This window comes from Phyllostomus discolor, chromosome 12, assembly GCF_004126475.2.
Source record: "Phyllostomus discolor isolate MPI-MPIP mPhyDis1 chromosome 12, mPhyDis1.pri.v3, whole genome shotgun sequence".
Classification (NCBI taxonomy): domain Eukaryota; kingdom Metazoa; phylum Chordata; class Mammalia; order Chiroptera; family Phyllostomidae; genus Phyllostomus; species Phyllostomus discolor.
Window position 1 is genome coordinate 16469764 of NC_040914.2, and position 27286 is coordinate 16497049.

Here is a 27286-nt window from a genome sequence, read left to right on the forward strand (position 1 = left end):
GCCGCTCGCCCGGCCCGGCCCGCCGCCCCCCGCAGCCCCGGGCGCCGCGCGTCCTGCCCGGCCTGCGGCCCCAGCCCCTGCGCCGCTCGCCAGACCCGCGATCGTCCGCCAGACCGTGCTGCCTGGCTGCCCGGCCTAACCGTGTGTGTGTTTTGGTCTGGGCCGGCCTCCGGGTCGTCAGTCCCCACTGGTCGGGCCATGCCGAGTCGTCGCGTCGCCAGACAGTCCGCTACGCCGGAGCTGGCGGCCTTGGGTAAGCAGGGCCGGGGTTTACGAGAGGAGTCTGGGACGGGATTGGTGATGAGAGGGTTCTGGGGGTCCCTACAAGAGTCTAGGGGTTTTGTGGGGAGAGTGTGAGGGTTCGGGGCACACTGTATTAGAGGGAAGGAAGGAGGCAGAGGATAGTGACGGGGTCTGGCCCAAGGTAAGAGAGAGGCGTCCCACTACAGAGTGAGGAGGGGGCGGGGCCTGACCCTGAGGCAAAGAAGGGGGCGGGACCCGGCTCCCAAAGGGGAGAGGCGGTGCCTAACTTGGAGAAGGAAGAGCGAGACCGGCTCCTGAGGACTGGGGGCGGGGCCAGACTCTGAGAGGGCGCGAAGGGGGCGGGGCCAGGCTCTGAGAAGATAAAAAGGAGGGGCTTGTTTCACAGAAGGGGCGGTGCCTGACCCTGAGAGCGAGAAGAGGGTGGGGCCTAGCTAAAGAAGGAAGCAGGGTTCTATTCAGAGTAAGGGGCGGGGCCTAGGGGAAAGCCGTAGACGAGGGCTGACTCCCATAGGGCAAAGGAAGGGGTCCGACTAGTGGAAAGAAGAAGGGGTCCTGTTTGGAAAGAGAGGGAAGGGCCTGACTCTGAGGAGAAACAGTGGGTGGGGCCTTCTTCGGAGAGTAGTTGCAGGGTCTGAGAAGGGAGAGGAAGACGGGCTTGACACTGAAAAAGTGGAGGGGTAGTATCTGACCCCGAGAGAAGGAAGGGAGCCGTGGTATGGCTCACCGAGACTGAGAAGGATTCCTCTAGGCCCTACCGTAAGGGAGAAAAGGAGCGTGGCCAGAGTGTGATGAAAGGGTGGGATGAATGACAGAAACTAAGGCACCTATTCACGAGTTTGGGAAGGAGTCAAGGCCAGACGCTGGGTGAGAGGTGAGGAAGGGGCGGGCCAGGAGAGGAAGAAGTTGGGGCTTGAGAAATTCTGTAGGATCTCCATCACCTCCTGAGACTCGCCTTCCTCCCTGCAGGGTCCCCGGACCTCTCCTCACTCTCTCTGGCCGTTTCCAGGACCACGGGTGAGCAGCCCTCCACTGTACCCGCCCACCTGCACACTCAGGACAGGGGAGGGGGGAATCCATTGGGCACGCCTCTGTCAGGGGGTTTCAGCGAGGTTCACCACAGCTTTCCTTGAAGGTGTCCTTCCCTGTTCATCTAGATGGGGGCTCCAGAGGCCCCTACCTCCCAGGTGATTAGGAGCTAGACAGGTAAGACTGAGTACCTATTCACACCCTAAGAGGAGTCCTCCGTGGAGATTCACATGGTAGTGCAGAGGGTAATAATCGCCATCTTGGGCTCTGTAAAACCCACCCCTGACTGTGGGAATGACTGCAAGTCACTTCCCCTCTCTGGGCCTCAGTGTTCCTCATCTGTAATATGGGCATAATATCAGTGCCTCCTCCTTTTAGGAGGATGGACAGGATTCAATGAGCTGATACAGCTAAACTTTCAAAGCTGTGACTGACATACAGTAAAGGTTCAATAAGCATTAACTGTTAGTGGTGTAATAATACTAATAATAATTATTATTATTAGACAGTCTATAACAGTGGTTCTTAAACCTTTGTATGTATCAACATCACCCTGAGACCTTGTTTAAATAGATATTTGGGCCTCGCCTCCAGAGTTTCTGATTCAATACATCTAGGATGGCTTTTGAGAGTTTATATTTTCAGCAAGTTCCTAAGAGATGCTGAGAACCACTAGCTTATAAGGTCCCTCAGCTTGTGCCATCAAAAATGCAGTGCTGCCCAAGGAAATGCAGAATCATGGCCAAATGAAACATCCTCTCTCTTATTAAAATGCTGAGATTTGGAGGCAAGGAAGGGTCCTGACACCATGGAAAATCTGTGGCCCCTAGTGGGCTGGGTCTGAGCCTCTCTCTGGAGGTAGAGTCTTGGGATGGACCCCAGGAATGCTGGCCTGGCAGTGGGGGGATGCTCTGCGGGTTCTCTAACAGATCTGTGACTCCGGTGGTGCTGAATGGTGGGAGATGGCAGTGGGGACAGGTTCTGGGCAGGAACACGGCTGAGAGTCTTCTGTCTGAGACCTAGATCTTTGGTTTCAAGTGAGAGTAATTTCTGATGTCATCCCTTCAATAAATATTTATTGAGTTCCTGTTCTGTACCTGGCCCTGTGCTGAGCATTGCTGGGGACTCGGCAGTGACTGAAACGGCCTTGGCTCTGCGCTCATGGGATCCCTGCCTAGATGTGAAGACAGACACGTAAACAATAAACTAAATGTGGGATTGTAAAGTGTGATAAAGGTTGCAAAGAAGTCTTGGGGTCCATGCTATCTCGTAGCAGGCTGAGGATGGGAGAACCCCTGAGCTAGAGTGGGAGGGAGAATTTCCCTCATTTTGATGGGACAGACACATACCGTGGCCTGGGTATACAGTGGGGCAGACACGGTCCCTACTCTGTGCTGTTCAGAGTCTACAGACATGAATCCCTGTCACATAAGGTCATGCCAGATCCTAAAGAGTTCTATGTAAATGATAAAACAAAGGCACTGGACTGTGAGTGACTCCAGTGGGGGTCCTGGGGGCTGTCTTAGGTACAGTGGTCAGGGAGGACCTGTCTAGAGGATGACATTTGGGTAGGGACTTGGAAGAAGAGGAGGAGGTCGTGCACAGAACTGGAGGAAGAGTGTTCTGGCGTGGAGCAGCCCGTGCACAGGCCCCGAAGCAGGGAAGACGCAGTTGGCTTCCTGCTCTCGGGTTTGCTCAAGTGTGGCCGATTCTGGCTGCCCCTGGGTGGCAGCAAGTCCATACAGGACGCGGGGGTGTGGGGTGTTATTTTAGCTGAGTCTTGAATAAGGGGAGGGAGTTCCCAACATTTCCTGGCTGAAAAAGGATTTTAGATAACAATATCATCTAACCTTTGTGGAGGGCCTGAAGTGGTCAGACTCTGTGCTAAGTAGTTTCCCTGTGCAATCCTAAATCCTCAGACTAATGCCTGAGGTAGGAGCTCAGACCTCGTATTATAGAGAAGGAGGCTCAGCAAGGTTAAGTGACTCATCCTGGCCCACACAGTCTGTGAGTGACAGCTGGCATTCAAGCCAACGTCTCTGTGACTCTGCACTCCGTGATCTGAAACCATGTTTTTCAATATCCCCATTTTATAGACATACCAACCGACGCCTAGCGATGGCAGGTGGCTTACCCAGTCTATGAAACAGTGGCTTCCAACACCTCTTTTAGTAGCAGCCAGCATTGTATAGCACCTACTAGTGTGGCAGTTCTAAGTGCTTCTCATGTAGTATTGGCTCATTTAATTTTCACAACAGCCTGGTGAAGCAGACATTATGATTGTGTCCATTTTATAGATGAGGAAAACAAGGCACGGATATTAAGTCAGGGGCTCAAGGCCACACAGCCAGTGAGTAGCAGAGCCAGAACTTAAACTGAGGCAGTTCAACGCTCTGGCTGTTGTTGCCTGGAGCTTCAGTTTCCCTTTGCAGCTTAGGAGCTCCTTGAGGGCTCAGACAAAGTCTTAGTCATCTTTGGGTCCCCAGGTCATCCAGCACAGATGCCTTAGGTTTTTCCAAGTTGAAGTGACTTGTGGTTGTCTTGCCAGTGATCTACAGCATGTCCCTTCCTCTCTCTCAGCCTCACTGTCCCGGCCCCATCTACCAAGCCGGGGTGTCTTCCCCACCCTGGTGACCTCACGAACTGAATAAGATAAGGGGTGCAGGAATACTGCTTTCCAAGGACCAAAGGTCTGGCTGCCAGAAGCCGCTCCCTGAGAGTGGAGGGGGAGGACAGGTCTGGCACGGGGGCTGGCGGGTGTCTGAGACCAGGGGCTGGGGCAGGCAGCGCTGGGGGAGGCGCCTGGCCCTGGCCTGCCGGCCTGCCTCACTCTGTGCCTCCAGGCTCACCTGCTCCCTCTGGGGTTCCCCTTGTCCTGTCTGTGGATTGAAGGGAGGCTGGTTTCGGTTTCCCCACTGCTGCTTCCAGGGCTGAGCTTTCCTGAGGAGGTGATAAGGATTGCCCAGCATTACTGTCAATCCCCCTCAGGAAGTGGGGGTGAAGCCGGGACAGCAGGTGGGCACTGCGAGGAGACTGGCCTATGATGCAGAGCAGGTGTGCAGAGCAGGCTTCGCATCATAGTCTGGAGGAGGAGAAACTGCCTCCTGGGAATCCTCAGACACAAGCCCGTGACCTCTGGGGACCTGGGATGGGCTACAGGGAAGGAACATCCCTACATTTTGTTTAGAATATTGGGTGTCCATTTTTCCCCTGGTGATAAGATCCTTGGTTTTTCCTCGAATTCCCAACAACACTTTATAATCCTGGCCTAAATGTTTTATTTTTAGGAGACATTTGAGGGGGCCCTGACCCTAGGGCCCCAACATTGGGGGCTAAAGGGAAGGTAGCCCAGGAGGAATAGATGGGGATTGGGGTTTAGCAGCCCTGGGAGGCAGAGCCCAGGTTCCCAGCATGGGGGGAGGGGAGGGTACCAGGAGGGGATGAGGTTGGAAAATGTCTTAAAAATGAAAGTTTTGACCACTTAACCGGACCTCACCCTTCTCTTTCTTTTTCTCTTCCTTCCACAGATGAATTGGGTGAGTATCACAGGGCAAGTTTGGGGGAAACTGAGGGGTCCAAATGAGCACAGACAGGGAGCTTGGTCTTCCTTGTTGAGGTGTTGAGGGGAGGGTCACAGTGTGGGGACCTGGCCCACAACCCAGGCATATGCCCTGACTAGGAATCAAACCGGTGGCCCTTTGGTTCTCAGGCCAGTGCTCAAACCACTGAGCTGCCCAAGCCAGGGCTGGTGTCATTACTATTATTCATCCCTTCAGTGAATTGTACTGAGCACCTGCCACGTGCCAGGCTGTTGTAGGCACTGGGTATTCATTCAGTCACGGACCAAAGTGCCCTTAGGGAGCTGACACCCCAGTGGGGGAGACAGTAGGAAAAGGAGCAAATGAACAAGATCAAGTTCGACTGGTCTAAGGGCTGTGAAGGAGTTAAACAGGTAGAGGGAGAGATAGCCAAGAAGACATCAGGTGGGGCCATTCTGAAGAGGTGATATTTGAGCTCAGACTGGAGGACCGGGAGGAGCTAGCAGGGGTTGACAGGCTAGGGTAGGGGGGGAGCATGAAATAGGCAGATGGGGGTGGGGGGAGCATGTACACCACTCTGCAGAGAGTCAGGCTTGGTGGTGCAAGCAACAGGAAAAAGACTGGATCAGGGTGAGAGGGGGCGGCATGGGGGGTGGTGGCAGGACAGCAGGGGCCAGTCCACACAAGACTCTGTGCCCACACCAGGAGCGTGGGATTTTGTTTTTGTTTTCTTCTGAGATGCATGGAGTTTGGAGAGGGCTTTATATGAACAGGGTGTTGACTTTGACTCTGAGAGAGAGGGAAGCCACAGGAGGCTTCTGACAGACAGGGAACAGGTCGGACAGAAGATCTCTCTGGCTGTGTGTGGGGGACAGACTGGGGGAACAGGAGGGGCGGTTCAGAATGGAGACAGGGAGGGTGGGCCAGGGTGGAGGCAGTGGGGTGGAGAGAATTACTGTGGAAGCAGAAGTCCATGGGTGGGACTTATTCACGTGGGATCGTTGTGCAACTAGCACAGATAGGCACCCTCGCAGCTTGAGCACTTGGTGGGAGGTGGTGGACGTGAGGATGCAGGGGAAGGAGAAACCAGGCTGCCCCGCCCCACTTGGGGCTTCTGGATTCAAGAATTAGGGAGTGCTAGAGGGGGCTGTTGGCAAGAAGGACAGCAGGTTCTCTTGAGTGTTTGGCTCTGGGGCCCCTACATTTGGCCCGCAAGAAATGTCCAGAAGAAATGAATGGGTTGGAAAAGGAGGGAGAGAAACGGGTCTGGGAGGTCGTCAAACCTTTTCTTTTATAACTGGCATCACCCCGGTTTCTGCTTCTCCCGCAGAGATCATCGATGAGTACATCAAGGAGAACGGCTTCGGCCTGGAGGGGGCGCCGCCGGGCCCAGGCGAGGGGCTGACGCGCCTGGTGTCTCGAGGGGCGGCCTCCCTGAGCACCGTCACCCTGGGCCCCGCCGCGCCCCCGGCCCCGCCGCCGCCCTGGGGCTGTCCCCTGGGCCGGCTCGGCCCCCCGGCCCCGGGCTCCGGGCCGCGGCCGCACCTGGTCATCACCGAGCAGCCCAAGCAGCGCGGCATGCGCTTCCGTTACGAGTGCGAGGGCCGCTCTGCCGGCAGCATCCTCGGGGAGAGCAGCACTGAGGCCAGCAAGACGCTGCCCGCCATCGAGGTGGGGCCCGGGGCTGTGGGGCTCGCGCTTCCTCGCCCCAAGATTCACATGCGTGTATTGATGCGTGTGTGGGATGGTGGTTATTATTATCGCTGTTGCTGTGGTTGGAGCCAGAAACCCTATCACCTGGCTCCAAATTCAAAAGGGCGTTCAGAGAAAGAAAAGCCTTCCCTCAAAGGCCGGGTAGCCTCCTGGTTCACAAACGAGACCTCAAGAATCAGAGTGCCTGGATTCAAATCCCCGGTCATTCACTTGCTAGCTGTGCGGCCTTGGGCAGATTACTCAGTCCCTTTGTGTCTCAGTTTCCTCCTCTACAAAACGGGGTAGTAATAATAATCATCCAGTTGGGGTTGTTGGGAGGAGTGAAGGAGTTCATTGCACAGGCGAAGGACCTCCAGCTGGTAAGTAAGTGCTCAGCAGGGTTGAGCTGCTAGTGTTACCATCGTCACCATTGCCCTTAGGCTGGCGTTCCACTTCCAGGGATTTCTGGTGTAGCTGTGTCCGCCCCTAGGCGTGCAGAGGGCTGTACACGGTGATCCGCTGTCGCCCTGTTTGTGTGAGAATTGGAAACCTCAGTGTTCATCAGTAAGGGACTGATAAACTAATCAGCAAACATCTACGCGTCAGAATTCTGTGCCGATGTAACGTGTATCTGCATACGTGCGCAGATAAATAGCACTACCTGCAGTTAATCCAGGAAAAGTTTTTTTTTTAATATATTTTATTGATTATGCTATTACAGTTGTCCCATTTCCCCCCTTCTCTCCCCTCCACCCTTTACCCCCCTCCCACCCACATTTCCCCCTTTAGTTCATGTCCATGTGCCATACTTATGAGTAGTTTAGTTTCTACATTTCCCGTACTATTCTTGCTCTCCCCTATCTGTTTTCAACCTACATTCTATGCTACTTATTCTCTATACCTTTTCCCCCTCTCTCCTCCTCCCACCCCCCTGCTGCTAACCCTCCATGTGCCCTCCATTTCTGTGGTTCTGTTCCTGTTCTAATTGTTTACTTAGTTTCTTTTGGTTTTGCTTTAGGTGTGGTTGTTGATATTTGTGAGTTTGCTGTCCTTTTACTATACATGTCTTTTCTTTATCTTCTTTTCTTAGATAAGTCCCTTTAGCATTTCATAAAATAAGGGCTTGGTGATGATGAACTCCTTTAACTTGACCTTATCTGAGAAGCACTTTATCTGCCCTTCCATTCTAAATGAGAGCTTTGCTGGATAGAGCAATCTGGGATGTAGGTCCTTGTCTTTCATGACTTGGAATATTTCTTTCCAGCCCCTTCTTGCCTGTAAGGTCTCTTTGGAGAAATCAGCTGACAGTCTGATGGGAACTCCTTTGTAGGTGACTGTCCCCTTACCTCTTGCTGCTTGTAGGATTCTCTCCTTCGTTTTTACCTTGGCTAATGTAATGATGATGTGCCTTGGTGTGTTTCTTCTTGGGTCCAACTTCTTTGGGGCTCTCTGAGCTTCTTGGATTTCTTGGAAGACTGTTCCCTTTGCCAGATTGGGGAAGTTCTCCTTTATTATTTGTTCAAATACGTGCTCAATCTGTTGCTTTTCCCCTTCTGATTCTGGTACCCCTATAATTCGGATATTGGAACGTTTAAAGGTGTCTTGGATGCTCTTAATCTTTTCCTCAATTTTTTGAATTCTTATTTCATCATGCTTTCCTTCTTGGTTGATTCTATCTTCCTTCTGGTCTACTGTATTGTTTTGAGACTCATATTCCTTCCTTTCACTATTGGCTCTCCTCCGCGTGTCTTCCTGCATCTGTTTTATGGTAATCTGCATTCTTTCATCTAAATTTCGTCCAAAATCCACCAGTTCCGTGAGCTTTCTGATCACCAGTGTTTTGAACTGCGCATCTGATAGATTGGCTAATTCTTGGTCGCTCAAAAGGATGAGTCCTGGGGGACTGATCTGCTCTGTTGAAAACATGGTTTTTTTCCCCCCGTCTCTCTTTTTTTTTTCCGGTCTGGTTGCTCTTGTTACGGTGGGGGGCGGAGCCTTAGGTGCTCACCGGGGATGGGCACCCCAGTCGCTAGATTGTGACGTTATATGTGGGGGCGGGCGGGAGCGGGGCGGGAGAAAACAATGGCGGTAGTTCCGTTCCCCTGGACTCAGACCCTTGTCTGGGCTTCTGGGCCGCGAGTTCTGCCCTGGTCCACAATCGCTACCCCTCTGGGTCTGCCAGCCGCAGCTTGCGTACTCAGGGATCACCGCTGCCTTCTTGTGCGCCGGATGGCTTTTGCGCCGATTTCTCGCCAAACCTTCCCCCGACCTCCGCGCGCCGCCAACCCGAGCCAGCCCCGCGCCCGCCTGGCTTATCTTCTCCTACCAGTCCGGATGAATGCGTCTACTTCAACTTCTTGGCTGCCCGACTTCCATTCAGATAAATCCTCTGCCGGATCTGGGTGTTATTCTGATAGTAAATTATTGTTGTAAATTATTGGTTTTCTAATCTTGGTTGTACGAGGAGGTACGGTGCGTCCACCTATTCCTCCATCTTGCCGGAAGTCACGTGTTTTTTTTTTTAACTTAACAGGAGATCTTGGAGCTCGGCTCCCACCAGCACGTGTAAAGCTGCGTTATGCTGTGCCCCATGGTATCCCATTGAGCGGGTGCGTGGGAATTTCTTGTGCAGACTCCTACTGGTGGGCACTGGGGTTGTTTCCCGGCTCCTGCTGTGTATTATAAGTGGGGCTGCGGAGCAGGACACAGTCCATCTATTCTTTCCTTCGCATGTGTCACTCACATAACTTCTGGAAGTGGAATTTCGGTCAAAGGTATTTAATGGATATCGCCAAATTGCCCTCCCCAGGGATCGTATGCATGACCGTTTTTCCCAGTGGTGTCTGAGGCCTGGTTCCTTGCTCTTCCCCAGCACGGCATCTTCGTGAGCTTCTAGATCTTTGTCCAAGTGTTTATCGATCCTCGATTGTGTGCTAACTGTTTCACTCGCCCCAGGTCCCAGCCCCAGCTCCTCCCTGACCTCCAGCTTCCTTCCTAGTCACCAGTGCTCAGTCTCCTCCAAATCTTCCCCAGCAAGGCAGCCAGAGGACACCTGTCAAATTGTCTGCTCCTCTCCCCTCTTCACAATCCTCCCTGGGCTCCCCAGTGCCCAAGCTCCTTCCTGGGCCCCCAAGACCTTTCATGGGCTGGCTCCTGCTGCCCATTCCCACACATCCTCTCCTACTTGCTACCTTCCAGCCACCAGGCCTTTGCACATGCTGTTCCTTCTACCTGGAGTACTTTCCTCCTGCAGCCTGGTCACCTCCTACTCACCCATGCCCACCCCAGGGACTCCTTTTCTGACAGCCCCCTGCCCCCTAACAGGCCTGAGGTCCCTTGGGTGAGGTCTCCTGCCTCTCTGTCCCCCCCACCTCTCTCCCTCAATGGGGTTTATAGTCATGGGGTTTTTTTTGCTTTTCTTTAAAGATTTCATTTTTTTATTTTTAGAGAAAAGGAGGGAGAGAAACATCAATATGTGGTTGCCTCTTGTGCACTCCCAACTGGGGACCTGACCTGCAACCCAGGCATGTGTCCTGACTGGGAGTCAGTCCTATGACCCTTTGGTTTGCAGGCCGGCGCTCAGTCCACTGAGCCACACCAGCCAGGGTCATGGGTTTAGTTGGATGATTAGCAGAGCAACCCTGTCCTTCTCCACAAGTTGGGATCTTAGGGTCAGACAGACATGGGTATGAGTCCTGGCTCTGCCACTACCAGCTGTGTGATTGGGACAAGCCCAGTGCTTCTCTTGGCCTTGGTTCCTCACCGGTAAAATGGGGATGAAGCTCCTGCAAACTAGACGCCCCAAGGACACCAGGGAGATGGCCCGGCGCTGGCCTGCTGCCCCCTTTACACAGCTGGGTGGTTGTAGTTGTTATCTGATGAAAGCAGCCTGCGGTCAGCCAGACTTTCTAGTTAGAAGAACAATTTCCTGTGAAATGTGTATTCCCAGCCCCGGGTTTTCGGGATCTGGGTCGGTGTGGAGCACCAAGGGCCACTCGGAACATAGCCCCTGATTGATGTGTAAGCGTTTTGCCTGTTTTCCTAATTCGCTAGGGGATTTTTTCAACTTTATGTCTCAACTTGTTCTCTTTTTATTTTTAAGAGATTTTACTTATTTATTTTAGAGACAGGGGAAGAGAGGGAGAAAGAGGGAGAGGAGCATCAGTGTGCAAGAGAAACACCCATTGGTTGCCTCTCCTGCACACCGCAACCAGGGCAAACCCACCACACAGGCCTGTGCCCTGACTGGGCATTGAGCTGGAGACCTTTTGCTCTGTGGGACAGCGTGCGACCTGCTGAGCCACACCAGCCCGGGCGGGCTCCACGTGTCCTTCTGAAAAACTTTAAACCTACATAAAATTGACAAGAATCGTGCAATGAGCGCCCACCTGTCTGCCTTTTGCCACATGTGGTTTCTGTCTCTCCCCCTTTACGCAGACGTGTCTGGAGGGAGATTTGAAAGCGAGTCTGGGATACGACAGCACTCTGCCCCACACGTTTCAGCGTGTATCTCTCAGAAGCGAGGGCATTTTCCTACAAGCAGGACCTGTAGGATCGCCACAGCATTAGTACTCTAGAAACTTAATATCACACAAAGATGATATTATCTAATAATAAGTCCACATTCTGACTGCCCCACTTGTCCCCACATAGCCTTTATAGCTCTTGTTTGTCGTTTGCTTCTTTCATCACCAGTCCAGGACCACATGCTGCATGTACCAGGCCCTGCTGTGGTCCGAACATCTGTGTGTCCCGCCCCCAAATCCATGTGTGTCTTTTTTTGAAATATTTTATTATTTATTTATATTTTTAGAGAGAGGGAAAGAGAAGGAGAAAGAGGGAGAGAAATATCAATGTGTGGTTGCTTCTCCCATGCCCCCTACTGGGGACCCAGCCTACAACCCAGGCATGTGCCCCGACTGGGAATTGAACTAGTGACCTTTTGGTTCACAGGCTGGAACTCAATCCACTGAGCTACACTGGCCAGGCCATGTGTGTCTTTCACCACAGTCTGTTTCTGTGCTTCAGGACATGGTCCATCTGTGGAAGATAGGAGAGGCGTTTTGTTCAATGCCCCACGTTCCAGGATTGTTGTCTGTTTCCGGATTACGTCAGGTTATTCGTTTTGGCGGGAGCCCCCAGCAGTGAGGCTGTGGCTCTCAGTGTGTTCTGTCAAAGGGACAGGGTGGCGGTTTGTCCCACTGTTATCAGTGAGCAGTGGTGCTGAGTCACAGCCTGTGGTAAGGTGAGGTATCAGTCTGTTTGGGTTGGGCCACCATCACAAAGTACTGAAGACCCGGGGGGCTTGAACAACAGAAAGGTATTCCTCACCGTTCTGGAAGCTGCAAGTTCGAGACTGAATTGTCAGCAGGGTTGGTTTCTTCAGGGGCCTCTCTCCTGGGCTTGGCTTGCAGACAGCTGCCTTCTCACTGTGTCCTTCATGGTCTTTCCTTGTCACACTTGTCTGGTGTCAGTGCATCTCCCTTTCTCCCTCTTTTTTTATTAAAGATTTTTATTTATTTATTTTTAGAGGGAGGGGAGGAGAGGGAGAAAGAAAGGGAGAGAAATATCAATGTGTGGTTGGCATACCCTGCCAGGGACCAGAGACCTGCAACCCAGGCATGTGCCCTGACACTGGGAATCGAACCGGTGACCCTTAGGTTCGCAGGCTAGCGCTCAATCCATTGAGCTAGAGCAGCCCGGGCCATATGCCCTCTTCTTATAAGGAGACCAGGCAGATTGGATAAGGGCCTACCCCAATAGTCTCTTTAACTGATTCACTTCTTTAAAGGCTCTCCCTCCAGATATTGTCACATTTAGAGGTCCTGGGGCTTAGGGACTTAAATATGAGTTGGCAGGGACACAATTCAGCTCTTTTCAGGTAGTGACTGCCAGACCCCTCCTTTGTAAAGGTATAGCTTTCCCTTTGTAATTATAAATTAAATTTATCTGTGGGGTGGGTGATACTTGTAGGCTGTGTTTTCCCCAACTGTTTTTTTTTCCCCCAGGGAGAGAGGAAGTGTGGGTGGGGAGAGAGAAACATTGATCAGTTACCTCTCACACATGCCCCAAATGAGGATCAAATTCGTAACCTAGTTATGTGCCCGGGCTGGGAATCGAACCCTCAGCCTTTTGGTGTACCAGATGTCGTTCCAACCAACCCCCCAGCTTTTTAATTCTAAGTCTTTCCAGGCAACTGTTTTGGTTTGGTGGTGGTTTTGACTGAGAGTTAGAACAATAAATGCCTAACAATAGGGCATGACCTGTTTCAGGGTTTTTATCCCTGTCCCTCAGAAGAGGAAACTGAGGTTCAGAGAGGGTGAGTTACTTGCTCAGGGGCACACAACAAGTTCACTCTAGTAATTACTGACATTTAACAAGTGCTCCTGCATGCCAGGTTCTTAGTGATACCCACCTCACAGCTGAGGACGGAGAGGCTTCTGTGCAGACGGCCAGTGGCAGAGCCTCTTCGGCACCAGGTCTGACCCACTCCAGGGCCCCATGCCTTACCCATGGTCTTGTGTGACATCTCAGAGATGGAAGGCTTTCAGCCCTGCGGTCTTCATGAGTCCCGAGACTATTCCCCTGATCTCTGGAGAATCTCCTAATGTTACAGCAGGAAGCTGGTGAAATGAATGGGTTTTTTAAAAGATTTTCTTTATTTACATTTTTAGAGAGAGGGGAAGGGGGGAAGAAAGAGAAGGTGAGAAACATGATGGATTGCCTCTTGCACATGCCTAACTGGGGCTCTGGCCCACAACCCAGGCATGTGCCCTGACTAGGAATGGAACCGGCGACCTTTCAGTTTGCAGGCTGACACTAAGTCCACTGAGCCACCCCAGCCAGAGCTAAATGAGTGGTTTTAGTAGTACCTGACTCAATGAAATGTATTGACAATATTACCCACCTCTACTCATAAGCACGCCCAGAGCCCATAATGCCCTGACATTAGAATGAAGGAGAAATAAAAGGAAAATAGTGGAGCATATATCAGCACATTTTACCTCAGTATATAAATGCTCGGGCACAGCCCCAGGGAAGTAATGAAGGTGGCCATTGCTTTGACCTCATGAATGCAGTGTCCACGAACGCAGCCTGACCCAGCCTGGTGGACTCAGTGACGTAAAATTCAGTGTGTTTTAATATCATGGGGAAAATATTATATATGTAAAGCAGTGCTAGGTTCTGGGGTCTGATAATTTTCAACAGGTTTCCCACTGACATGAAAAACCTGCTGGGAGGTTCCGCAGTCTTGCAAGACTTTCGTGGGACTGTCCCTGGTTTCCCAGCTGTGCAGTGTCTCTGGCCCTGTCTACTGCCACTGGTGGTGCCCATCACAGTGTCAACCAAAATCACCCCGATACCCCAGATGTTCGCTAGAGGGCAGTATTACCCCGCCAAACCTCACTACTTTATTGTATTTTACAGGCCCCAGCTTTAGGTGTGAGGAGCAGGCTTAGAGGGTCTTTTCTTTTCTTTCTTTCTTTTTCTTTTTTAAATCCTTACCCAAGGATAGGTTTATTGATTTCAGAAAGGGAGGACAGGATGCAGGGAGAGAGAAGCATCAATGTGAGAGAGAAACACCGGTCAGTTGCTTCCCATACGTGCCCCAGCTGGGGATGGCACGCACAACCTAGGGATGTGCCCTGACCAGTGATCGAACCCGCAGCTTTTGGTGTAGGGGACAGTGCTCCAACCAAATGAGCCCTCCAGCCAGGGCTAGAGGGTCTTTGATGCCAGCAGAGCCCAGTGTGGGGGCAACCTAAGAAACCTCGTGGATCCGGGCCCCTGGTTTAAAGGGGTTGGTTTCTATCTACAGCCACTTGAGGCTGCTGAACAGAAATTCGGCCCTTTTGTGGTAACTTCCTTTTTAAAAAAGAGAATCTGGAAATCTAGAATAATGTGATGTCTCACACTTTTTCAATGTAGACTCCCAAATTTTTTCCAACTTTTTACTTACAATTTTTTGAAAATCTTTTAAATTTTTTTAAAGGTTTCTTTTTCCCCAAGATTTTATTTATTTATTTTTAGACAGAGGAGAAGGGAGGGAGGAAGAGAGGGAGAGAAACATCAACGTGTGGTTGCCTTTCACATACCCCCAACTGGAGACCTGGCCTGCAACCCAGGCATGTGCCCCGACTGGGAATTGAACCAGTGACACTTGGTTCTCAGGCCCACACTCATCTACTGAGCTACACCAGCCAGGGTGATTTTTAAAAAGGTTTTATTGAGGTATAATTTATATACAAAAAGTTTCTCTGCTGGTAGACATTTGAATAAGTTTTGATGAAAAGTTGTAATCTGCAGAAAAATTAAGAATAGTAGAGTGGACCCCAGTGAACCTTCACCTACATTCACCAGCTGGCATTTTGGCTGTCCCCATGGCTCTCTCTTCACACAGATAGATGCACGTTGTTCTCTTGCTGAACCACCTGTGAGTTGTAGAAGTCATGTTATGTCACTTCTAGGTGCTCCAGCCTTCAAAGTGCATCTTCTAAGAATGGGCTCCTACCCGGCTACAATACTGTTGCTACCCCAAAGGACTTTGGCTCCCCCTGGTGGTCAGAAAGGGCACCACACCCCCTAGAAAACTACCAATATTCCCAACAGAACCTCACATAGGGTCCAGACTTAAATGTCTCAGTTGTCCCCAAAATGTGTTTTGTGGTTGCTTCTTTTCCCTCAATCCAGGATCTGATCAGGGATCATATGAAGCATTTGGTGGTCATGCCTTTTTAGTGTCTCTCCTTTTGAAAAAATTCAGTTATAAGTTATATTTTATCTTTACAAATAGCTTAATAAAAAGTTTTTAAATTTAATTTTGGTTATTAAACTAAAATTAATTTAATAGAATAACCTTGGATATACTAAATTTATATTAACTTTACATATTAAGTTATATTTTATCTTAGTGCCTATGTTAAGTTCTACTCTTAAGTATACAGGTTGATAAATTCTTGCAAATATGTACACTGTGGAGCTATCAGCTCCACAGATCAAAATACATTTGTTTTTCTTTAATCCCAAATATGACATCCATCTTTGTATCCGCTTTCACGACACTGACATTTTTGAGCTGGTGACCCACAGTTTGGGTTTTAAGGGTGTTTCCTCACCATTAGATGCACTTCTGGAGGGGCTGTCACAGCTGTGATGTGGTGTCCTTTCTGGACACCAGGGGGAGCCAGAGTCACTTGGGGCCAGTGCGGGTGATGCCAACCCAGATTACCTGGCTCAGGTGGGGCCGCCAGGTCCCTCCACTGCAAGGGAGCCTTTCTCCCCTGTCACAGGATGTTATCTGTGGACAGTACCTGGAGACCCTGTGCGCTTCCCATTGTTAAAAGTCTGAGTGGCCAAAGAAAGCACATCTGTGGGCAGCTATCCTGTTAGGGGGCCCCCGGGGCCCCCCGCTGGAAGTCTCAGCTTTAGAACCTCAGAGCGGTCTTAAGCAAACACCTTTCCATCATCCTGGGGGGAGAGGGGCAGGGAGCTACCCAGGAAGGCCCCAGGGAGTTTGGATGGGTGCAGGTACCTACACTGGGACCCCCGCCCCAAAGAGCACGTGTCTTCCTGCAGCTCCGGGACTGTGGAGGGCTGCGGGAGGTGGAGGTGACCGCCTGCCTGGTGTGGAAGGACTGGCCTCACCGAGTGCACCCCCACAGCCTCGTGGGGAAAGACTGCACCGACGGCGTCTGCAGGGTGCGGCTCCGGCCTCACGTCAGCCCCCGGCACAGGTACCCAACCCTAACCCCTGACCCCTGACCCCTGGCCCTTGGTCATGGAGATTCTGAGGACCTCGCAGGGATGCCTTAGGGCAAGGGGCAGCTTAGCCAGACTTTCGCTATTGCATTTCCTAGATGGGGAAACAGGCCTGGTGGCGGTGGAGGGTCTTCCCTAGGCCTGGAGCCCTGCCCCACACACTCCCATACGCTACGTTTACCCCATATTGCAGAGGAGGAAACTGAGGCTCTGAGAGGTGCCAGGGCACGGACAGCCAATGGCTGAGCTGGGATCTGACCCCAGACCTGACCTAACTGCAAGGCCCATTCTTTCTCTCTCTTTATAATTTATATGTTTCTACTCTAAATAATTAAAAGGGTTAGAAAGGGTGTGCAGTGAAAAATAAAGTTCCTTCCTTCTTGTTCTTCCAGGTACCAGTGCCCTATCCTGTAGGCAATTAAAAAATATGCTATGCGTAGAAATGTTTTTTCTCTCCTTATAAATAGCAGACACTGGCACCTCATTTGGGTGTTCCGGGACATCTGGAGATCATCTCTATCGGGACATTTAGAGTTGCCCTATCCTTTTTATTGGCTGCATAGTATTCCAGCATGTGGGCATACACAGTGACTTGAACGGGTCCTCTATTAATGTGCACCTACGCTGGTCTCAATCCCTTGTGGTTCTTCTTGAGGACAATTTTTTTTTAAAGATCTTATTTTTTTAGAGAAAGGGGAACGGAGGAAGAGAGGGAGAGAAACACCCATGTGTGGTTGCCTTTCGTGCACTCCCTACTGGGGACCTGGCTGGCAACCCAGGCATGTGCCCTGACTGGGAATCAAGCCTGGGACCCTTTGGTTTGCAGGCCTGTGCTCAATCCACTGAGCCACACCAGGCAGGGCTCAAGGACATATTCTAAGTATGTACATGTGTATTTTCAGTGATCTATACATTTAGTGAGAGCAGGGATTTTTGTCTCTTTTGTCCCCTGCTATGTCCCCCAGCACCTAGCACATGCCTGGCACACAGTAGGTGCTTGGGAAATATGTGTACAATGAATGAATACTTCCAGGTTGGCCTCTAATGTGTAATTAATTGCTGGAGCATTTTATAGCCCCAGCTGCCATGGGCGACAGTGCCTGATTCTCTGCAGCCTCACCTGCGGAGGGTATTATCAAATGTGTTGATCTTTGCTGTTTGGATGAGTTTCTAAAAATTGGCATTGCATTGGTGTTTCATTTTCAGTTTTCTTATAAATGAGGTTGGCCAGTGTTGTTGTGTAGTAAAGATAAGGGGCACTCCTGAGTTCTCTTAAGAGAACCTTGATACCCCTGGAGGGTTTGAACCCCAGACCCATGCCCTAAGGCTGGGACCCCTGGGCCTGGGGCGCCTCAGCCCGGGACCACGAGCCCCAAGACAGGGAGCAATTTTTGGATCGCTCCTGGGAGTTAGGGCTACGCCCGCCTCCTCGGACAACCTCCCTTCCCCCCACGCAGCTTCAACAACCTGGGCATCCAGTGTGTGAGGAAGAAGGAGATCGAGGCTGCTATTGAGCGGAAAATCCAGCTCGGCATCGACCCCTACAATGGTGAGCCCAAACCCCAACCCCCGTGTCCTCCCATCCCCTCACCTTCCCCTGGCCCCACCACCTCCTCCAGTCCTTCTTTACCCGCTGGCCCCACCCTAACCCTTCCTTCCTCTTTCCCACAGCTGGCTCCCTGAAGAACCATCAGGAGGTGGACATGAACGTCGTAAGGATCTGCTTCCAGGCCTCTTACAGGGACCAGCAGGGACAGATACGCCAGATGGATCCCGTGCTCTCCGAGCCTGTCTATGACAAGAGTGAGTCCAGGGTGTGGTGTCCACAGCATTGTCCTGGGCCACAGGTACCAAACAGCCCCACATGCAAAGACGTGAGCCAACAGGGAGTTCTTTACTTTTAAATTAAAAATATATATTTTTAAAGATTTTATTTATTTATTTATTTATTTATTTAGAGAGAGGGGAAGGTAGGAAGAAAGAAAGGGAGAGAAACATCAATGAGAGAGAGAAACAATGACCAGTTGCCTTTCACACATGCCCCAAGCCCCAACCAGGGACCAGGCCCACCCTAGGCATGTGCCCTGACGGGAAATCGAACCAACAACCTTTTGCTTTGTGATATGACACCCACTAACTGAGCCATGCTGGCTAGGGCAGTTTTTTATGTTTATATGTCTCAGTTAATGAAGTGTGTTCCTGTGGATTCAGCTGCTTGGCAGTATAGGGGCACTGGTTCAGCAGCTCCATGAGTCTTTGTGCTTTTCCCTCATGGTCATGAGCTAGCTGCCACAGCTCCAGATATCACATCTGTATTCTAGGCATGAGGGGCAGTGTCACCCTGTATGGTGAGCAAGCTGTACACTGCTCAATTCTGGGGTCAGCATTTACTATATAGCGTATGGAAACAAGGTCTCCTAGTATTGTAGAATGTACAACCTGTACAACTGTACTACGTTATCTTAGGGAAGAGGCAGCATGAGTAATAATATTTGCCTCTTTGACAAAGAAAATAATATATTCCCCAGAATCCCCGTGGTAGACTTTGCTTATGTCCCATTGGCCAGACTTGGTCCCATGGTTGCAATGGAATCTGGGAAAGGAAGTATTTAGGTTTTCATCTTCTACAGGAGGGTGCAGTCATGGAAGAGGGGATTGGGAATGGCTGGTAGGTTTTAGCCCCTACAGAATGCCACAGGAGTCAGAATGGGGAAGGATATTAATTCAGTCAGGTGTTTATGGCTGCAAGTGATAGAATTCCAACTCAAACCAGCCAAAGGAGGGGAAAAAAAGATTCTGTAGCAGGCTGACAGCTCTGGTGGGGAGCGGGGTGGTGGAGGGATTGAGCAAAAAAGAAAAAGGACTCATGGACACAGACAACAGTGTGGTGGTGAGGGCAGGGGTTAGTGGAGGTGGAAGAGGGTATAAGGGGGATAAATGGTAATGGGAAAAATATAATTTAAAAAAGGGAAAAGAAAATTCGAACAAATAAGACTACATCAAACTAAAAAATTTTTGCATAGCAATGACCCTCAACAATAACAAAAGAGAAAATGTTTCATTAACTAAAACCTGGAAGTAGAGCAGTGCTTCAGGTCTGGTTGCATCCAGGTCCTCAGAGGTGCCAATTACAGTCCGTCTTTCCTGTCTCTGCTGTGGGCCTCCTCCACGTTAGAGTCATGCTTGGCGGTGCCCTCCTGTTGGGGAGAGATGACTATGTGCAGCTCCAGGCTTAGTCCTACCCGCTTGGCACCTCTCCTCCACTCCCTGAGACTGCTACTCTTTCCCTGGAATTTTGCTCAGAATCTTAGGGCTGTCTCTCATTGGCCTGGTTTGGGTCATATGTTCCTCTCTGACCAATCCGCTGTGGCCAGAAGGAGGCGATTTCCGATTGGCCGGGTCTGGCGCACATGCTCACTGCCAAGCTGGGGGTGGGCTCAGCCTTACCCAATCCCCATGACTGAGGTGCAGGGACGGTCCCTCCAGGGAAAATTGGGGGCCCATTAACAGAAGGGCCAGGACAGGGAGATAGGCAAAACAACAGGTGTCCACAGCAGATTGTAGGCCATTAACCTTACCTAAGAATTGTCTCTGATGTCTGACCCCCACCAACTCTCCTTGAGGTCAGGGTCTCCATCTTGATCAGACGCTCACTAGACCTCCGCATGGAGGACTTGTGATTGTTGATTCATCTCTTGTCTAAGCAGCTTATTTCACCACCTGGACCATGGGTTCTGGGAGGGTCAGGTGCCCTGGTTTCTCTATTTCCCATCTCTCCACAGCCCAGGGTGGGCACCCACAGGGTACTTGCTCAGGGTTCGATGACTGAATTCCTGTTTTTTCTTACATACTTCTTCCTTATGCTCCTTCCCAGAGTCCACAAACACGTCCGAGCTGCGGATCTGCCGGATTAACAAGGAGAGCGGGCCGTGCACGGGTGGTGAGGAGCTCTACCTGTTGTGCGACAAGGTGCAGAAAGGTGAGGGACCTGGGGCAGCGAGTGGGTGGAGGGGTTTCTGGCGGCTTTCCAGGCTGGCCAGGCAGCCCAGGAAAGAGAAGGCGAGGAGGAGATGGCTCGCCAGGCGGTGGGGCGGAGAGGCGGAGGGATCCAGGACTCTGGTTTTGGAGTCAGGCGCGGCGGATTGGTTCATTCGCTCACTGAGTCACTCACCTATTCACGTACAGAGACCGAGGGCCGTCTGTGCTTTCCGGGTAGGTGCCAGGCAGCCCTCCCCACCACATCCTCACTGTCTGAGAGACTCTGGTACAAAAATAGTGGAGTCAGTTCTGTGGATACATACCCAGGAGTGGAAGTTTTTTATTTATTGATTTTAGAGAGAGGAAGTGAGAGAGGCAAACATTGAGTTGCTGTTCTGTGTATTTATGCGTTCCTTGGTTGATTGGTTCTTAGGAAAAATTGTTTAAGATTTTATTTATTTATTTTTAGAGAGGGAAAGGGAGTGAGAAAGAGAGGGAAACATCGATGTGTGGTTGCCTTTCTTGCGCCCCCTACTGGGGCCTGGCCCACAAACCGGACATGTGCCCTGACTGAGAATCAAACCGAGGACCTTTTGGTTCGCAGACCTGCGCTCAATTCGCTGAGCCACGACAGCCAGGGCGTTCTTAGGAAATTTTTTAATGAATAAGCAGATGTTTATTGGGTGGCTCCTGTGTGCTGCCTCTGTGCTGGGCAGTGCTGGGACATGGCGGTGGCAGAAAAAGGCCCCCACTGGGCCCTTACAGGGCACTCAGCTCCATGGGAAAGAGATACAAATTACTGACGTGGGTAATGCTGAGAGGGAAGAAGACCAAGTGCTGAGATTGAACAAGAGGAAGACTAAATGTGGTCTAGGCATCTGGGAAGGCTCCCCAGAGGAGGTGACATTTGAGCTGAGATCTGAGGAAAGCCAAGGAGATTGTTAGTGACCTGGAAGTTGGGACCAGGCCAGAGAAACCATTCCAGGTATGAGTGAATCACCAAAGGCAGGTACATGAGTCCTGCTGTGTCATTTACTCACTGGCCAATCAGGTGCCTTCCCCACCTGAGCCGTGTTTCCTCATAGAGTGAGTCACTGGTAGGGTGACGTGGGATCCCAACTATCCAAGATGCGCACTACAAAGAGTGAGCCTTTACTGAGGGTTTTCTGAGTGCCAGGCCTGGAGTTAGTACTTTGCATAATTCTAACAGGAACACTCAAATTTAACATAGACTGAGCACCTATTATATATACTAAGCCCTCATCTAAGCCCCTTACCTGGAGTGATTTGTTTAATCCTCTTAGAACCCTGTGAAATAAGTACTATGATTTTCCCTTTGTTAAGGTGGAAACTAGGCCTAGAGATATGAGAAAACCTCCCCAAGCCCTAGCAGAACTGGTGGTGAGGGGCTCTAGCTTGCCTGGATTCCCAGCTTGGCTCCACCACTTGCATGCTGTGGCACTTTGGATAAGTGACTTGACTTCCCCGTGCCTTACCTTCATCCTCTATGTAATGGGGCTCCTAAAGGTAGCTTCTTCATAGGGTGGTTGTGACTTAGAGGTAATCTGTGTGTGCCCAGCACAAATAAAGCCTCAGTATGTGGTATCCACATGATGAGAGAGGCAATGCAATAAGACAAGAAAAAGAATAGCAGGCAGAGTAGCCCCTGAATCCTGACTGTTCCCACTGGCTGTGTGACCGCAGGTATGTCTCTTAACCCCTCTAAGCCTCAGTTTTCCCAACTTTAAAGTGGGCATGTAGAAAAGAGTTAACATTGCCTATCTGAGAGTGTTGTCCTTTGGAAGGCCTTCCTCCAAGGTTGGCCCCTGGGGGGACTCGGGAAGTTATATTCTGAGAGGACCCCCCAGATTCCTTGAGTGATAAGAGTGGCTCACCGTGCCTGCACCATTTGTATGAGCAACGTGGTTTGTGTAGACCGCCTACTTGCCTTCTGGGAGTCTGGCATTTTGGTTCATGTCAGACAGACAGTGCTTAGATGACCAGCCTTCAGTAAAAACCCTGGACCCTGGCCCTGGCTGGTGTGGCTCTGGATTTAGCACCGGCCTGTAAACCAAGAGGTTGCCGGTTCAATTCCCAGTCAGGGCACATCCCTGGGTTGCATGCCAGGTCCCCAGTAGGGGGTGCATGAGAGGCAACCACACATTGATGTTTCTCTCCCTCTCGTTCTCCTTCCCCTCTAGTCTCTTTAAAAATAAGTAAGTAAAATCTTAAAAACAAAAACAAAAGGAAAACCCCTGGATTCTCGAGTCTCTAAGGAGCTCCCTAATAGACAGCATTGTGTGTGTGTGTGTGTGTGTGTGTGTGTGGTGTAACATTTTGTTACTGGGGCCATTGGCGTGTCCTATGTGACTCCACTGGGAGAGGACTCTGTGAAGCTTGCGCCTGGTTTCCCCTGGACTCTGCGGCAGCCGCCTTCTGTTCCTGACGCTGCTTGATATCTTTTTGCTGTAATAAACCATAGCCATGAGTCCAGGCTGTATGCTGAATCCTGTGAGTCCCCCTCATGAATCACTGAGTCTGACACAGTGGGAATATTAATTCTACCTGCCCTTTGGGTTGTTAAAAGGACTAAATAAGATAATGCATATAAGAAAATTCATAGTGACTGACACATAGTACTTGCTTGACAGAAGGTTAGCTACCACAATGGCATTATTAAGTTTTATTCTTAGGGATGTTAACACTGATCTTGGGGGAGACTGAGTGAGTTGGGGCTCCAGTGGGCCAGTGTCCTTGCTCAGCTGACGTCCCGGCTTTCCCGCAGAGGACATAGCGGTGGTGTTCAGCAGCGCCTCCTGGGAAGGCCGAGCTGACTTCTCCCAAGCTGACGTGCACCGCCAGATCGCCATCGTGTTCAAAACACCGCCCTACGAGGACCTGGAGATCATGGAGCCCGTGACAGTCAATGTCTTCCTGCAGCGGCTCACCGACGGGGTCTGCAGCGAGCCGCTGCCCTTCACCTACCTGCCTCGAGACCAAGGTAACTGCAGTGACCCAGACTAGGAGACCAGGAGCCCGGAGACCAGGTCTCCCACAGCCCTGGAGACCAGGTCTTTGGCTTTGCTTGGGGCAACTCAGAGGGGTGAGGGGAAGAGGCAGAAGTAAAATGTAGGCTCAGAGCTGTGCAGACTGGGGTTCGAATCCTGGCTCTGCCACTTACAGGTTGTGTGACCTTGGCCTCTCAGAGTCTAGCTCTGCCCCTGTGCAAAATGGAAATAAGGATAGTACCTACCTCGTGGGTACTGTTGGGAGAATTGAATCATTCTTCTCCTCACCACAGCTGCTCATGCCTGGCCCTGTGCTGGGTGGTATTGAGGACACACTGGCGACCAAATAGCCCTAGCACTACCCACACAAGCCTCAGTCCAATGGAGGGCAGACCCATTTCCGTACGATGACAACGAGAGTGGACAGGATGGGGATGGAATTGCTCAGGGGACTCAGCTTACCCAGAAGGTGCACTTGACTCAGACTTACAGGTCAAGGAGGGCTCCCTGGAGGAGGGAACAGCTGAGCTGAGGATGGGAGGATGACTAAGTAGTTCTTCAAGGAAGGGGTAGGAGTTGAGGAAGAGTGTTTCAAGTGGCCAGAACAGCAAGCAATGCAAGTGGTCTCTAAAATTAATTCTTCGTTGTCTTCATTGATGGATTACTCTGTATATCCCTGGTATCTTCTCAACAGACAGCTACGGCGTGGACAAGAAGCGGAAACGGGGGATGCCTGATGTCCTTGGGGAGCTAAACAGCTCTGGTATGTCCCCTTTGCCCCTTCCTGCCCCTGTCACCAGGTCCCTGGGAGGGGATGACTGTCCCCGCTGTCCTGCCCCCCACCTGAGGGTGGGGAGAAGGGGCTGTCAGGACCCAGGGACCCTCATCTCTGCCTTTCCTCAGACCCCCATGGCATCGAGAGCAAGCGGCGGAGGAAAAAGCCAGCCTTCCTGGACCACTTCCTGCCCAGCCACGGCTCAGGTGGGTCCTGGCTCGGAGCCAGCCCCTGCCCGCTGCAGTGGGCTCAGGGTGAGCTGCAGCCCTGCTTTTCTGGCCTCTCCTGGCCCCCCAACAGCTCCCACAAGGCCAGTGACACACCTCTTAGCCTGCAACATAAAGTGGGAAGGACAGCCATTCTGGACACAGGCTGGAGGCTCTGGTCTCCTCTGGACCACCCACTTTCTGTGTGATCTTCACCAAGTTGCTCCATCTCTCAGAGCCTCAGACACGTGCCTGAGAAGTCTCACCACATACCTACTTCATTTTAATTTTTTATTTTTGTTGATTCCAGAGAGAGGGGAAAGGAGGGAGAAAGAGAGGGAGAGAAACATCAGTACAAGAGAGAAACATTGATTGGTTGCCTCTTGCATGTGCCCCAGCTGGGGACCAAACCTGCAGCCCAGGCATGTGCCCTGACTGGAAATGGAACCCATGAACTTTCAGTTTTGGGGACGACATCCAGCCAACTGAGCCACACCAGCCAGGGCTCAGTGGCCTTTTAAAAGTTAATGTACTTACTTTACAGACACGGTATGACAGGCACCTACGTGCTTTGTGTGTCTCTTCTCATTTGAACTGCACACTGTGCAAGGTGGGTGCTGTCATTCCCCCTGCCAGCCCCTGTTTTACTGGTGAAAAACCTGAAGCTCAGAGAGGCAGAGTCTCTTGTCTGAGGTCACACAGTGAGTCTGCGGTGGAGCAAGGGGTTGCATCTGGGCATCTGTATAGATTAGTGATGGTGGGTATGAAACAGGTAGCAGGGAGTAGATGGATAAATGGGGGTGGCTGTCAGAGCCAGCAATTCAGAGTCTGCCTCCACCCCAACCACCCTCTGGACTCTTCTTCTGCTGCCTTCATCTCAACTCACACCAGCCTCCAGTTCCCAAGAACTCCTGCCCTGTCTGGTTGCCATCAGAGACCTCCCACTTGCTGGCTACTAGCTCTGAGAACACTGTTCCCAACACCCCGCTGCCTCCAGGCATCCAGCTCCCGGCCAGCCACCAGCCACTCGGCCAGGCCTGGGCCACTCCAGCCAGTCCCACCCTGGAGATTGCAAGCACCGCCTGTTGTCCCCACCCACCCACTGCATCTCGACCCCTAGCAACCACCAATCCTAGTGCATTTTACCAATCTTCAATCCCCAATCCCCAAAGCCCCTGCTCATCAGCCACCTGCCATTCATCTACTTCCTCCATCACCCCCATTTCCCAAAGCTCCCCTTTCTCATTCTGGGGGCAAAGCCACGGTGACACTGCAGCCTGATGATTGGACGTGTGGCCTCTGAGCCACTGTGTAATCTGTTTGGGCCTCAGTTTACTCATCTGTCAGATGGAGACCCTACCTTGCCGGGTTCTTTCTAGAATGTCTTAAGGTACATCACACAGTGCTTTAGCACAGTGGCTGTGCCCATATGTTAGGAGCTTGTCAGAAATCAGGGACGCCACCTGCATTTGTTATGATCATGTTTAACTGTATTCACAGCACAACCCAAAATAACAGGGGCTTCAAAAAGACATAACTTTATTTGTCCTCTTCCATAAACATAGTCCAGAGGGTGGTCCAGAGGTAGGTGGTGCAGGGATGCTTTGGTGGCTGCATGAGCATGAGAGTTCCAGGCCTTTTTCATCTTCTAGTTTCCATCTCACAATCCAAATGTGTGCTGCAGTTCCTGTCGTCAGGCCCACGTGCTAGCCAGCAGAACTTAGTCACTACCCAATCAGCTGCAAGGGAGGCTGGGAAATAGAGTCCCAGCAGTCCTGTGTCTCTTTCTGAGCTAAGCATAATGAGCCTTTGCTGGTGACATTTGTCTTGTCTCAAAAAACGGAGGCTCTCTTATAATGACACATGTCATTTTACCTTTTCAATTTGGGGACTGATGACTTCTCACTTGGGTCTCCCATGGTATGGATATTTCACTTTTTGGGTTGTTTTTATATTTGGTGGGGGGCTCTTGAGCCTCTTCTCCTTGTTCTCGGGGAAAACTTTCCCAGCACTGCAGGAGTATTGCTTCAACCCCGGTTCTCCTTGGGATTGAAGGCCACGCTGATGATGCATTCAGCATGAGACTGGCTGTTTGAGTTGGAGCCTGGTCAGAAGTCAACGCTAAAGCCCACCATCCTTCCTTCTCTTTCTCTCCATCCTGGCAGGCCCATTCCTCCCGGCATCGGCCCTGCTGCCGGACACAGACTTCTTCCCCAGCGCCGTGTCCCTCCCTGGCCTGGAGCCCCCTGGCGGGCCAGACCTCCTGGATGAAAGCTTTCCCTATGAAACCACGACCCCCACGCTCTTCACCATGCTGGACATGCTGCCCCCAGCACCGCCACTTGCCAGCGCTGTCACAGGCAACGGGGTGGCAGGGGCCACAGTCGGGGAGCCACCCGGCCCTGAGCCGCTGACACTGGACTCATACCAGGCTCCAGTCCCTGTGGATGGGGGCACTGCCAGCCTTGTGGGCAGCAACATGTTCCCCAACCAGTACCGTGAGGCGGGCTTTGGGGGTGGCCTCCTGTCCCCCGGGCCTGAGGCCACGTAGCCCCCTGGGTGTGGCAGGAGAGGCACTGGGTGGGGAGGGGGGTGGAAGGGGCCGTGCCAACCTAACCAGGGTGGTCAGTACCCCCGTCTCCTTGGGCCACCCTTGCTCAGGTCTCCTTTTGACATTCTCATCCTTCTGATCGGACATCTTCAGCGCTGGCAAGAAGCTTTGCAGCACCGATTTCCCCTGAAGCCATTCTGCAAATGAAAAGTCCAGAGAGGAGAAGGGACTTTGCTCCCGAGCACTCAGTCCCCATAATTGGGGATGCCTTCTCCCGGATGATTCTGAAGAGTGTATATATGGGAGGGGGTGCAGATTCCCCCATCCTCCCCCATGAACATAGTGGGTGGGTTGTTCACCTTCCCAATAAAAATGACTTCTGAGCCTTAGGAGTCTCGTCTCTTTTAAGCGCAGAGCCCACAGGCTGTACTCTGCTCCACCTCTCCCCGCCCTCCTCCCAGGCCCCACCCCTCGCCGTAGCGGAAGCG

The 27286-nt window shown here is 51.5% G+C and overlaps 1 protein-coding gene across 1 annotated transcript; it reads left to right on the forward strand.

Moving 5' to 3' along the window:
- On the forward strand, positions 1-27187 carry RELB (RELB proto-oncogene, NF-kB subunit). The gene is made up of 12 exons (XM_028530025.2): positions 1-253; positions 1231-1278; positions 4818-4826; positions 6160-6500; positions 16098-16255; positions 17738-17829; positions 17952-18083; positions 20155-20259; positions 23044-23259; positions 23961-24029; positions 24170-24247; positions 26413-27187. The coding sequence occupies exons 1-12, from the start codon at positions 199-201 to the stop codon at positions 26796-26798; spliced, it is 1689 nt and encodes a 562-aa protein (XP_028385826.1). The 5' UTR covers positions 1-198; the 3' UTR covers positions 26799-27187.
- Positions 27188-27286: the final 99 nt, after the last annotated feature.

What these genes read in the sequence shown, in the direction of transcription:
- RELB (XM_028530025.2), top strand. Translation starts at nt 199, where the DNA reads ATGCCGAGTCGTCGCGTCGCCAGACAGTCCGCTACGCCGGAGCTGGCG. An exon ending in CACGTCAGCCCCCGGCACAG is followed by an intron (nt 16,256 to 17,737) that starts GTACCCAACCCT and finishes CCCCCCACGCAG; the next exon opens with CTTCAACAACCTGGGCATCC. An exon ending in CTACCTGCCTCGAGACCAAG is followed by an intron (nt 23,260 to 23,960) that starts GTAACTGCAGTG and finishes TCTTCTCAACAG; the next exon opens with ACAGCTACGGCGTGGACAAG.